This window comes from Aotus nancymaae, unplaced genomic scaffold, assembly GCF_030222135.1.
Source record: "Aotus nancymaae isolate 86718 unplaced genomic scaffold, 86718_ANA_hifiasm-v0.15.2.pri h1tg000014l, whole genome shotgun sequence".
Classification (NCBI taxonomy): domain Eukaryota; kingdom Metazoa; phylum Chordata; class Mammalia; order Primates; family Aotidae; genus Aotus; species Aotus nancymaae.
The window spans coordinates 37,519,244-37,533,504 of record NW_026988425.1 but is presented as its reverse complement, the minus strand read 5'-3'; the positions used below and the strand labels follow the sequence as shown (position 1 = coordinate 37,533,504).

General features: G+C 45.7%; 1 protein-coding gene across 2 annotated transcripts in view; it reads right to left on the bottom strand.

The window, feature by feature from the left end:
* The window catches only part of EGFLAM (EGF like, fibronectin type III and laminin G domains), a 221,792-nt gene that overhangs the window by 42,625 nt on the left and 164,906 nt on the right, over positions 1-14,261 (bottom strand). For both annotated transcript variants that reach the window (XM_012460023.2, XM_012460024.2), the window contains exons 10-12: positions 13,942-14,042; positions 10,355-10,499; positions 4,941-5,130 (exon numbers count right to left, since the gene is read on the bottom strand). In XM_012460023.2, coding sequence (XP_012315446.2) covers positions 4,941-5,130; positions 10,355-10,499; positions 13,942-14,042 — 436 coding nt within the window. The remainder of the gene's footprint in view (positions 1-4,940; positions 5,131-10,354; positions 10,500-13,941; positions 14,043-14,261) is intronic.

Below are 14,261 nucleotides of genomic sequence, written 5' to 3'. Positions count from 1 at the left end.
AGGAAAGAAGTCCTATGGGGGGTGAACAGGGTGGCCACAAAGAAAATGGAGAGACTGTGAAGGATCAGACACCCAAGGAAGGAAGAAGTGAGAGATTCATTCTAGAGGTTGAAGGGGCAAGAAGACTCCTCCAGCACAATCTCAAGGTTTGTAGCTTGGAAAACTAAAAGAATGGTGCAGGAGGGAAGAAATGAGGGTGGCTATAGACAGAAACTGGCTTCTGTGAAGCAAAGGGAGAGGTTGCTTTGGTTGGATTTAAGTCTAAGATGACTGTGGAAATACTCAGTGCTGGTAGCAGGCCTTGAAAGAAGGGAAAGAGGTTCCCAGAGTTTCCAAACCAGTGCGGGTACAGGGTTACACAGGGCATGGCATTGTGTGAGCTAGAGAGAACCTGAACACGGGTGAGTAAGCCACCGCAGGGGCTCTGTGAACCTAGATGGAAAAAATACGGCATCTCTATTTTCCCTAGCCTCTGCCTGGAGCTGGGTATGTATTTCCTTCAACTTTCAATGCAGGCAAGATACTTCTAGTATTAGTAGTTCTGGTGACTTGTGACCAATAGACCTCACAGTTGTTGACACATCCCATTTATTGCAGATATTTCAAAGTATCATTTATACTTGTTGCTACTTTAAAGTCATGGGGGTTATTTCACCCACCATTAAATAATCCTGTTCCTTAATGCTTTATAAGAAGCACATGTATTATTATAAAAGCCTAACTTAAAAAATACGTGATAGAGCTGGGTTTCAATATAATTGTTTCACCTTATAATGTTATGTGTGTTATTTTTTTGTATTTAAGAACATCATTATGAGAAGAGGTCCATGGGCTTCCTCAGACCACCAAAGGGGGCTGCAATGCAAAAAAGGTTAAGAACACCTGGGCTATTAAGAAGAGAGAACCCTGGCAGCAAGGGCCCAGGGAAGCCAGAAAGGGTGAGAGGAGAGTGTAACTGAATAGGTTTGTTTTAGGAGGAAAACTCTCAACTCAGAGTGATGGGAAGGAGAGGTGGGTGTGGCAAGGTCATGTATACACAGACCTCATCATCAATATGTAAAGTCACTTTCCCAGTACCTACTATAGGCCGGCTGTGGTGTAGGTTTCTGCTAGATAATAAAGCGAGACATAGAAGAGAAATAAGACTCCTAAGGAGGGGAAAGAATGTGGAACATCATTGGGTGGAGTTCCTTAAAGAGACCATGAACAAGAAGAAACTTCCCAGTCCCCAGCCCCCAACCCATAACCAAGGCCCACCTATTTCTCCCCTAGTGATTTGTCAGATCCGTCTCAGTTTCTACCACCACCACCACCACCTAGATCAAACCGCCATTTGTCATGAGACCTACCGCACTAAACCTCAGCTGGTCTACATGTATCCCTGAAAGCCCCTTCTAATTAGCTGTCAGAAGAGCTTCTCAAATCACAAACTAGATCATGGCACCCATCTCCCTGCTCCTATTTCCCTGGAATAAGCCCATCCTTCTGCCTGGAATGTCCTTCCCTCCCTTGTCCACCTTTTCACTCCTACTCTTGCTTCATATTAACTTCCTCTTCTGAGAAACTCGTTCCCACCCTCCAGGTCCTAAAACCTCCCTATTTAATATCGTTGCACTGTCACTTCTTCATAATACTTACCCTAGGTGTAACTTCACCTTCACTGTGTGATTATTATATTAATTTGGTCTCTCCTTATGGCAGCCGTATGAGGGCTGAGGTGGATCCTGCCTTGTTCATTACTTGATCTTCAGCACCCAGCATTGTGACAAGCACTAAGCAGGTGCTCAGTGAAGTACTTATTGAGTGAAATGAGGAAAAGAGCTGGTCAGCCATGGTGAGAGCCATGGTCACCACAGACCTCTTGAATCTCAAATACCTTGGGAAGTGGTTCTGTGACTGCTCCAGCAGAATGGGGTTATCCAAGACAGGATTGACATACATGAGTCGCAGAAATATAGGTTTGAGAATCTGAATGAAAATAATCAAGAGCTGGACCAGAGAATGCAAAATTTTCTGAGATTGTTGACTGACTATTCTAGAATGTGACTTTCAGAGAGCACAGGAGCTGGGAATAGTCTAATGAAAGACAGGAGATGAAGTGGAAGGAACTGAGTAATGAAAGGCCCTTCTGGGGAATGAAAATGAGTTTAGTGGGAAGGCAGAGAAAAAGTCACAGTTGAAGATGGCAATGCCAAGTTAGAGATATCGGATGGAGAACGATGACCTCCCTGGTGAGGCTGCATTTGACTTATAAAAACTGGAATTTCAGGAGGACTAACTCAAAGGACAGCAAGCATGGAAGCTGAGGAAGGATAACCAGTCCCACCCTTACACCCCAGAGGAAATAAAACGGGAGGAAATGTAAATCACCAACGTGGCTGACATGTGCCATTAATAATCACAGTCATCTATATAGTAATCCAGTAGCCATATCCAGGGAGCTGGAGCCCTCAGGGTAGGTCCTTTTGGTGCCACCTGCTGGAGAAGTTGGTATTGCACTGTGTGGGAATTAACAAAGCTGGCAGAAATCAGTTCTTGCCCACTTTGCAACCTCTGAACTACCTGTTAGAGGTTGTCATGCCAATCTCAGGACTGCTGGCTTATTCAGGGAGTGTTTTCCTGAAGAAACAGACTATAGCTGATTTGATGGGTAGGGGTAGAATATCAATAATAATATTAAAAACAGGAAACATTTATGAAATGTTTGCAATGGGCAAGGCCCTATTCCAAGTGCTTTTTATGCACAACTCATTTAAACAAAATAAACTTATGCGGTCGATACTATTTCTAGATGGGGAGACTGAGTTGCAAAAATTTGTCAAATCCAGGGACTCTGCCTTCAGGGTCTAGGCTCTTAAACAAGGCATGTGACTCCTGATAGGATGCTGATTCTGAATCATCACAGAGAGAGGAGGGATTTTTGGGACACTGTCCTACCATAGTGACAGCTTCGATAATTGTTTCAGTCATTGCTGCTTACTGTTTACTTTGACCAAGTAATCAATGGATGGTAAACTTTTCTTGTTAAGTAAACTTCATCCTTTGTGGTTATAACAATGGCATCACTTATGGGGTGAACAAGGTGGAGGGAAACAACTTGGTAGCTGTAGTTGATTTTGTTAAGAGGGTGGGCCCTGGTGCCAGAATGGCTGAGGTCACATTAGGCTCTACCGCTTATTAGCTCTGTGGCCTTGGGTGAGTTACTTAACTGTTCTGTACCATTGGTTCTTTTTTTTTTTTTTTTTTTTGAGATGGAGTCTTGCTCTGTTGCCCAGGCTGGAGTACAGTGGCATGGTCTCAGCTCACTGCAACCTCTGCTTCCCGGGTTCAAGCGATTCTCTTGCCTCAGCTTCCTGGGTAGCTGGGATTACAGAGGCATGCCACCACACCTGGCTAATTTTGTATTTTTAGTAGAGACAGAATGGTCTCCAACTTCTGATCTCAGGTGATCCACCCACCTCAGCCTCCCAAAATGCTGGGATTACTGATGTGAGCCACTACACCTGGCCCCATTGGTTCTTATCTGTAAACTAAGACTAATGTCAGCACCCACTTCATAATAACCTTGGAAAGATCAAAGTAATTTAAAATGGTGCCTACTTAAAGTAGGTGCTCAACTAATATTAGCTACAAGAAAAAAAAAAAAAAAAAAAACTGTTCTGGGAGTCATGAGGATTGAATCCTACCTCTGATTGAGGAATGGAGAGAGGGATGAATTGATATGTGGTCAAGAAAATGCAGCAAAATGTTAATGGTGGAATTTAGAAAGTGAGACTGTGGTGTTCACTGTGCATTCTTTCAAAATGGCCTCTTAGAGATGGAGGGAAAAGAGACTCAAGGAAAAGACCTGGTATTTCTTGCCAAGGACAAAGTCATGAGGATGTGGTGCTTAAAGTAGTGAGTGAAAAGGATGAATATCAGAGAGATACCAACTCAGAGTCCTGAAATCACAGAGACCCTGTTACAGACGAACTGTTTTTCCCCCAAAATTCACAGTTGAAGACCTAACTCCCTGTATTTGGAGATAGTATCTTTAAGGAAGTATTTAAGGTTAATTTAAGTCATAAGAGTGGGGACCTAATCCAGTCCGATTGGTGTCGTTAGAGAAGGATATTCGGACACACGGAGAGATACCAGGGGTGTGTATACACGGGGAAAAACCCGCAAGCACACAGCAAGAAGGCGGCCGTCTGCAAGCCAAGGAGAGAGACCTCCTCAGAAACCAATTTGGCCGGCACCTTGATCTAGGACTTCCAGTCTCCTGAACTGTGGGAAAATTAATTTCTGATGTTGAACTTGCCCAGTCTGTGGCATTTTGTTATGGCAGCCCCACCAGACAGTCCCTGAATTAACCAACCTTGGAATTATCTACCAGCTGCCTTCAGTGATAGAATTAATGTCCTTATTGCTTTTAAAAATAAGCCTAGTTTCTTCATCTATAAAACGGGCATGATAATAATTTCTACCTCTTAGAGTTAGCGTGAGGGTAAATGAGAGAGCGTATGAGAAGATGTTTGGCACAGTGATCATGAATTAGGATTTAACCACTTCTTTTAGGAACAGAGAGTCTATGAACGCTCTTCTTACATTACTGTGTTGGCTCTTCCACTGGTCTGGGTGAGGTAAGGTAAAAGGGCTAGATTGCTTGTTGCTTTGTTCAGTAAGACCATGCCATATTTCATGATGAGGCCCAAGATGCTAGCAGGACACAACCAGGGTTTGGTGCACTATACTGTTATACTGTTACCATATCTTGGTGTTCAGACTCAAGGTCACATGTCTGCAGAGCACCAACCTCACCCCTGGGGCCCACCTCCCCCTGAAGTTCTGCAGGTACCAGCTTCCCACGGCTAATGTTGCTGCTCCCTCCCTGGCCCAAGCCTGAAAGGCAGTCTCATAAGTCCCGTAAGAGTACCCCAACTCACTGGGCAGCCACTTACCCACATCAGCCCCACTGAGTGCTTTTCCCAGGGGCCAGGGCCTCATGTCGATTCTCCTCCCATTAACAGTGAGCAACTGCACACAGCCTTGAAAGCCTCGATTTGTTCCTGTTGCTCTGACCAACCAATAGGCACTGGGAGCTCCACCAAGGTAGAGAGGTGTCCGGAAGGTAATTTTACTGTACTGGCCCTTTAAGAAAGATGAACAGTCCTGAACACTCTCACTAAACCAAATCACAAGCCAAAACACAACAGATTTTTATGAGGGACGTGGTTAAGACATCTGTAACAGCCCAGCGTTTTCTTCCATGTGTATTTTTCTTCAAGACCTTGGCTTACTGGAAAATTAAACCCATGATTACCGTAGGGAACTCATTGAGGTTCTCAGAGGGCTGTGCTTTCAGAAGGCAGGATTTTGGAATGCCGAGAAGGGAAGGGAAGGGAGGTCAGAGCCACGCCCGACCCACCAGGCAGGGGACCATGCTAGGCATCCAACAAAAATGTTCTCTTTCCAGTCCTGACACCAGTTGACTGTGTACTTTGGAAGGGTCTTAGGGCTATTCTGTGCCTCCAAAGGTGATGATATTAATTTTGTATACAGTGGGCTAACAATTACCCTTTCACTGTCCTAGTCACCTTTATACTATATTCTGAGAGAAACATTGTTGGGGGGAAATTAGCAAACAGATTATGATCCAAAGTGTTTTGAAATTTTCTTATGAATATGAGTTTTTTTAAAGTGTTGTTACAGTGAGGTAGGGAAACTTCCCATCTTAGACCAAACCACAATCTGGATTACAGGCTTTAAGGTTACAAAACACAGAGCTGAAGATTAGGTGGGACAAAATTAAGTCACCCTTGGTCTTTTTTTATGATCAAAATATCTCATTCATTTCCATTACAGGATAAGGAAGGGTGTCAGGGCAAGGCACGCTGCCAGAACTTATAAAATGTTCAGAGTGTAAGACTCTGAAACCTAATCTTTATCCTTTAAACTTCTGTTACCAGCAAGTAGAAATCTAATCATTGTTTTATCTTTCCTGATGAAGAGATAAGAATCATTTGTAAATAGTAGACTGAACATGAGCTAGGCAGTGGGTTTTTAGGGTCAGTTACAGTCCACCAGCCACTGAGCATGCTGCTTTCATCAGATGAGTTAAATGTCCTCTTGGCTTCTTTCACCAAGATTCTCAGAATTCACTTCTTCTGGATCCCATCCTGGCCCTTCCAGTCTTGTTCCCTGATTTAGGACCACAGCAGGAGTCCTGACAGCTCCATCCTTTTCTAGAGCATAAAGTGTCTTGTAGGGGTGGGTGGCTACTTTGCTATGCCCTTTGCAAGATCCCTGGGAATAGTCTTCAAACCTAGCTTTTACATTTCAGAGGAGGGTTGCCTTCTGATCCCTGGAGCCTGCTTTTCCTGACTGTACAGAGAAATGGAAGTACCCTGGAATTCACATTCTCTCAGGACAGCCCTTAAGAGTTTGGGATGAGTCTGAGGTATAATTTGTACTCCAGAGCTCCTCTGCTGAATCAGGCAGAAGCCATACTCTGAAAAACGTGGCCTGAGATCTCACTCTTGCTGATATCCTCTTCTTCCCTGTCCACCTCCTCTCTCTTAGCCATTTCTCCTGGGAGCACTTTCTTAATACATCACTGACACAGGACTCCACATCTCAGGTCTGTTGCTGGGGAATCCCACTTAAGACAGAATCACTATCTCTCAAAACAGCTTATTAAACATCCACATCTGTGGTCCTGCTTTACAACTTGCTTAGCAAGTCTCACTAGTATGGAGGCAATCTTTGGCCTGAGTATCCATAAAGCTACATGCTTCTTGCAATTAATTCTTTAAAAAAAAAGATGGTGATATGGCTTGGCCGTGTTTCCACCCAAATATCATCTTGAATTGTAGCTCCCATAATCCCCACATGTTGTGGGAAGGACTCAGTAGTACTGAATCATGGGGGTGGCTAGCCCCATGTTATTCTCGTGATAGTGAGTTCTCATAGGATCTGATAGTTTTTTCCCCCCCTTTGCTCAGCACTTCTCCTTGCTGCCGCCATGTGAAGAAGGGCATGTTTGCTTGCCTTCCACCATGATTGTAAGTTTCCTGAGGCCTTCCCAGTCATGCAGAACCATAAGTCAATTAAACCTCTTTTCTTTATAAATTACCCAGTCTCAGGTATTTCTTCATAGCAGTGTGAGAACGGCCTAATACAGATGGAGTCTGCCCGTGTTGCCCAGGCTGAAGTGCAGGGCTGTTCATAGGGTCAATCATGGCTCAATGCAGCCTTGAACTCCTGGGCTCAAGCAATCCTCCTACCTCAGCCTCCCAAGTAGTTGGAACTACAGGTACGTGCTACCACACACCCCACTTTTTGTTTTTTCCTGGAGACAGGGTCTTGCTCTATTGCTCAGGCTGGAGGGCTGGAGTGCAGTGGCACCATCCAGTTCACTGCAGCCTGGACCTCCTGGGCTCAAGTGATCCTTGCTCTTCAGCCTTCCAAGTAGCTGGACAACAGGCGTATGCCACCACACCTCGCTAATTTTTCTATTTTTGGTAGAGATGAGGTTTCACCACGTTGCCTAGGCTAGTCTCAAACTCCTGAGCTCCAGTGATCCTCCTGCCTCAGCCTCCCAAAGTGTGGGAATTACAGGTGTGAGACACTGTGCCCGGCAATTAAATTAATTCTTTTTTTTTTTTTTTTGAGACAGAGTCTTGCTCTGTTGCCCAGGCTGGAGTGCAGTGGCACCATCTCAGCTGACTGCAACCTCCACTTCCCAGGTTCAGGTGATTCTCCTGCCTCTGCCTCCTGAGTAGCTGGGATTACAGATGCCCACCACCCACACCCAGATAATGTTTTTATATTTTTATTGGAGACGGCGTTTCACATGTTGGCTAGGCTGGTCTTGAACTCCTGACCTCAAGTGATCCACCTGCCTCAGTTTCCCAAAGGACTAGGATTAGAGGCGTGAACCACCGAGCCTGGGTCAATTAATTCTTATATTCATTAAAAATCATAGAATCTTGAGATGAACAAAAAATATAATAACTCTTATAATTCAAGCTCTCACTGGCTGTTGGATTCCTGGTACATCCCTAACAAGAAGTTTAGATAAGTTATCCTTTGAACACCCCGCAAGGATACCCCTCTCTCCTGAGATAGTCTGTTGCACTTCTGTCCCTTTGCATCATTAGGTGAAGCTAAAATCGCCCTCCTGAGGCTCATCCCATTCATTCATTCAGACTTGGGGGTCCATGGAGTAAATCTTTCTTTCCCAAGACTCTCCCGTTAACTCTGTAATGAAAAGCCGCCTTGCGTGCCTTCATCTTCTCTTCTCCAAACTAAACACTGCTCCTTCAATCAGTCATTGAAGGGATTTCAAGTCATCTTCCCTCTTGGGTGACAACCCCCGGAACATGTTCCAGTGTGTCTGTGGCCTTCTTAAAATGTGATCCAGACGTGAATGTAATCCTCTCAGAGGACTAGAGTCACCAGTGGAGTCACTAGAAGCTATCGCACAGTCACCACAATAGAATAAGATCCTCACCTCCCTTGTTTAGATGCTGTGACTCTATTAACACAGCCTAGAATTTCTATAGCTTATTGTTTCCACATGACCCTGTTTGTTAATGGTTATGAAACTTCCCCACTTTAAACCATTAACATTTTCACAGGCTCCTATTGTAGCTTCCCATTTTGCCTTTGTGTTAGTATTTTGGACCCAAGCTAGAAGTTTCTCTATTCCCAGCCAACTAACTTTTATCATGTTAGGCCTATAGTGCTGGCACTGATGTAGTTCACTGACCCTGTCTTTTTCTTACTGAGCCATCTGAACATAAACAATCTCCCTGGACTCACATTTACTAAATTTGAATTCTTGTTCCTTTGGAACCAGTGGGATCTAAATCAATGAGACATTTTCTTCTATTTTTTGGAAGGCAGGGTATCAGCAAGGCATGGCCCTTTATATCAGGGTCCCCAATTCCTGGGCCATGTACGCATACCAGTCTGTGGCCTGTTAGGAGCTGGGCTGCACAGCAGGAGGTGAGTGGAGGCCGGGTGAGCGAGCGCTATCGCCTAGCTCCGCCTCCTGTCAGATCAGCCGTGCCTCCAGATTCTCATAGGAGCACAACCCCTATTGTGAACTGCGCATGCGAGGGATCTAGGTTACACGCTCCTTCGGAGACTCTAACCGTGCCTGATGATCTGAGATGGAACAGTTTCATCCTGAAACCATCCCCCAACCCCAGTCCATGGAAAAACTGTCTTCCACAAAACTGGTGCCTGGTGCCAAAAAGGTTGGGGACTGCTGCTTTATATAACGTGTCTTGCTGGCAAAGAGTAGAGAGGAGCCCAGGCAGGAAGGAAGATATAGGCATATACGCAAAGGTTCTCTTGCTACATTTTTCCTCAGAGAATACAGACACCTGCCTGATTATAATTACAGGCTCAGTTCCTTGGCAGGCTGCTAATCCAAACTGTTTATTCTGAACACAGTCCTAAAATTGCCCAGACCATAACAAATATGTGAATACTAGGTGATTTGCTGAGTAGCCCGACAGTCTAATTTTTTTTTTTACCATTTCCTACAATTATGCCCCCCCAACAAGGGTAGATGAACAGCTTATTCCTGCATTTTGAACCAAGTGAACCTTCCAAGACTATCTTCTAAAGCCACAGGATTGCAACACCCCTGCCCTAAAAGCAAGCTTTGGGTTTGACACTAATAATGGGTTCTAGGCCGGGTGTGATGGCTCATTCCTGTAATCCCAGCACTTTGGGAATCCCAGGTGGGAGAATCACTTGTGTCCAGGAGTTCAAGACCAGCCTGGCAACAGAGTGAAACTCTGTCTCTACAAAATACAAAAGAAATTAGCCAGGCATGGTGGCACATGCCTGTAGTTCCAGCTACTTGGGAGGCTGAGGTGGGATGGTTTGAGCCAGGGAGTTAGAGGCTTCAGTGAGCCATGACTATGCCACTGCACTCCAGCCTGGGGGACAGAGTGAGACCCTGCCTCAAAGTAATAATAGTAACAATGGGTTCTACTCTTCCAATATGAGCCTTCTTCTACCGCTGGCTTTGATGTACTCAGGGAAAGAGAATTTGTCCTTGGGCACAGGCCTGCAGCATGTACCTGTGCACCAACAGCAATGATGCTTGCAAGTTTAGTTCCTCTCTTCAGTAGATGTGGGATGGATGTGTGCCCTGAAAGCTCACCTGGAGTGCAAGCGCACACAGGAGCACATCAAAGGTCTGTTGCATGGGTTCACCATGAGAAATGGACCTCACCAAACCCAATCAGAACTTGAACCATGCAGACTCTGTCATGGCTCCCTGCAGTGAGCCCCTCTCAGGACTCCTGGTGGGCGGTAGGTGGGGTGGGCAGGGCGTGGGGCTCACACTCACCTGGGACTGACCTGTCACCGGGGTGCCATTGTTTAGCTGCAGCAGCCCGTTCTGTCCATCTCTGTAGAGCATAACCGTGTGCCAGCCCCCCAGTTTGATTTTCGTTTCACTTACAATGATGGCAACCCCAGTTCCACAGTTAAACCTGTTTGGGGAGAAAGGGAAAAGAAGATTCTTTGATTAACCAGCTCATGATGTTTTCAGACTCCATGGACATCACTTCCAGGACAACAGCTCCTTTCAGAGTCAATCTGTTCAGAGTTATGTTTATGAATGTCAAGCGCTGTTGAAATCAATACACAGAAGAACTAGGCACCTCTTCCCGGGGACGATCTCTGTCTGGTAATCATTCATCTGCCCATAGGACCTTTCAATGTAGGGCCTTTGTAAACCTAATTTTTTTCTGGAGCTTAGAAAATGATGTGCGTATAGGTACTGTGCTTGCTACCTGTGCGATGGGATCTGTACCCCAAGCCTCAGCATCATGTGATATTCCCATGTAGCAAACCTGCACATGTACCCCCTGTATTTAAAATACAAGTTGACATTAGGCTGAGCATGGTAGTTTACGTCTGTAATTCCAGCAGTTTGGGAGGCCAAGGCAGGCGGATCACTTGAGGTCAGGAGTTCGAGACCAGCCTGGCCAACATGGTGAAATCCCGTCTCTACTAAAAATACAAAAATTAGCTGGGCATGGTGGTGGGTGCCTGTAGTCCCAGCTACTCCAAAGGCTGAGGCAGCAGAATCGCTTGAACCCAGTAGGCAGAGGTTGCAGTGAGCTAAGATCGCACCACTACCTAGGTGACAGAGTGAAACTCTGCCTCAAAAATAAATAAATAAAAATAAAAGCCGAAATTTTAAAAAGCTTGGCATGGTGGCTCATGCCTGTAATCCCAGCACTTTGGGAGGCCAATGCAGGCAGATCACTTGAGGTCAGGAGTTCGAGACCAGCCTGGTCAACATGGTGAAATTCCAGCTCTACTAAAAATACAAAAGTTAACCAAGCGTGGTGGCACATGTCTGTAATCCCAGCTACTCGAGAGGCTGAGGCAGGAGAATCACTTGAACCCGGGAGGCAGAGGTTGAAGTGAGCCAAGAGTGTGCCACCCACGGCACTTTAGCCTGGGCGACAGAGACTCTGTCTCAAATTAATTAATTAATTAATTAATTAATGAAAGGTAATAGCTAATCCGCATCCCATTTTCTTTTTTTCTTTTCTTTTTTTTTTTTTGAGATAGAGTCTCACTCTTTCACTCAGGCTGGAGTACAGTGGTGCGATCTCAGCTCACAGCAACCTCTGCCTCCTGAGTTCAAGTGATTCTCCTGCCTCAGCCTTCTGAGTAGCTGGACTATAGGCGCACACCACCACGCCCAGCTAATTTTTGTATTTTTAGTAGAGACGGGATTTCACTATGTTGGCCAGGATGGTCTCGATCTCCTGACCTCATGATCCACCTGCCTTGGCCTCCCAAGTGCTGGGATTCCAGGTGTGAGCCACCATGCTCAGCTTCCATTTTCTTTTAACCAGAAGTAGATGATTACTTCTGCTCAGAAAAAAATTTAGCCTTCTCTGTTTCTGAAAAGGACAGGACCCATAAGAAAAGTAAAGGAAAGATCATAAGAAAGTAAAAAAGAAAAGAAAATGACGGGCAACTGAGGGTCTCCTTCTTGTTTTCAGTAATTGCCAAATGTTTAAAGTGAATTCAAGGTACAGTGAATTAGAATGTGAGTCACTCTGCTTCCAGGGATTTCTCTGGGGACTTTCCCTGACTCTCAAATAACAGGCTCAGTGATACTAATAAAATATAAAAGTCCAGGTCTTCACACTCATTTTGGCAAGCTGGCCAGCCCTGCCATCTGTGCTTAGCTGTACCCAAATACAGGTGAGGTCCATAGGAGGCTCAGGGGCGAGGTGAGATGGAGGAGGAGCGTCCTCAGATGGCTGCATTATTCTTGTTTTCTTCCCAACCTCCCTATGGCCCAGGAGTGCTCACAGTCACTATGCCTGACAGGTGGAATCTTGGACCTTTCTGCTCAACTTCCAAATAGCCACCAGGCCACTTACACCTGGATCCTGAGACTGCCTGTGGGGAAGGAGTCACGGCAGGCATTTTCCTGACTAGGATTTTCATTAACTGCAGCTACTCTCCGGCTCTCCTTTTGTCTCAAGATCGTCAGTGAAGTGAGATGCAGTTAAGAGGCACTGTGGGACAGGCTTACCCAGAGGAGGATAACAGATTCACTCAGTAAGAGTTGCATAGTTGGAGGGCTGCTACCAGCTAACAACTGCCAGTGCTACTGAGAGTCTATCTGATCCTCAAAGTGCTAGAACCCCACAAGGTGAAAACCACTGCCCAAGATCCTAGTGGCTAACACTAAACTTCCATGAATCACGTCATTTAGCAAAGCACGGACACCCATTTTCTAGCCTAAGTGGGATGCTCAGAGGCCTTCTTCAACTTAACCAAAAACACATTTTATGCTGAAAGTAATTTAAGAAGACAATAATGGTTGACGCCTATTGAGTACTTGCTCTGGGTCAGCACTTTTATGAATTAACTCATGTAACCCTCACAACAGCCCCATGAGGACACGCAGGCTTGGAGAGGTTGCGTCATACGCCGGAGGTCAGGCAGCAGGGGGTTGGTGCCATGAGGATGTCAATCAGTGCACCACAGAGAAGGACAAGGCTGGTGCCCACTGGTTGTTCATAAAGAGGTGCAGTATACACCTCCACGAGAATCTTTAAAAATCCTCACTCCTCCACAAAACTCTGCCCCGCAGAGAAGCACACATAAGCTGAAGGTGGCTTCCAGAGTGTGTTGGGGAGAAACGATGAGGGCAGTGGAGGTCAAAGAGCTCCCCAGCACAGCACAGAGGAAGATGAGGGTGGGGAACCCATGGGAGGTTGTAGGCTCCTCTTGGTCCACACCTGTTGGTCACATTTACCAAAAGGAGATGAGAAGACTCCAGCTTTCTTCCCATCGCATCCACTAGAGGTCCAGAGAAAAGGGACTGTATTCCTTTGGCTCACTCTCCATCCTCGGGATCGATAGCAGTGGCATGTACACTGTAGATGCTCAAGAAACATTCAGCACCACCTCCAGAGCCAGGTACATTCAACACCACCTCCAGAGCCAGGCACATTCAACAGCATCTCCAGAGCCAGGTACATTCAGCACCACCTCCAGAGCCAGGTACATTCAGCACCACCTCCAGAACCAGGCACATTCAACAGCATCTCCAGAGCCAGGTACATTCAGCACCACCTCCAGAGCCAGGCACATTCAACAGCACCTCCAGAGCCAGGTACATTCAACAGCATCTCCAGAGCCAGGTACATTCAGCACCACCTCCAGAGCCAGGCACATTCAACAGCACCTCCAGAGCTAGGTACACTGTAGGTACTGCTGAGTGAATGAATGATTACAAGGTTCCAAAACTCAAGTTTTATAGGCTATTCTGCAATCCCAATACCCTAGTATTTGGTAAACTGGTTCATGCTCGTTTTATACAAACCGTTCTTTTATCTACTAGAATCTATCCTGTATATATCATTTTCATGTGAGGCTTTTGGCAGGAATTACCTGAACTGGAGGGAGCGTCGGATGATAGCTAGGGACATGAAATCCCCTCTCCCATGTTCGTTCTCCCCACAGTAGAGCAGTAAGCCATCCTCCGCCTCTGCCTGTGATTATACAAACAAAAGCCACATGAACAGTAAGCGCCTCCCCGTCCATAAAGCGCCATCTGGAAAAACTCACAAATGTGAAACTTGAGCATTTTCTCCACCATGATCCTATCTACAAAGGGTCATGCACGTGGGCTCCAATTCACTCCCAGATACCTGGTCCTAGTTCATTTTCAATAAACAAATGGCAGTGATATAAACTGTGTGTGGGGTGCA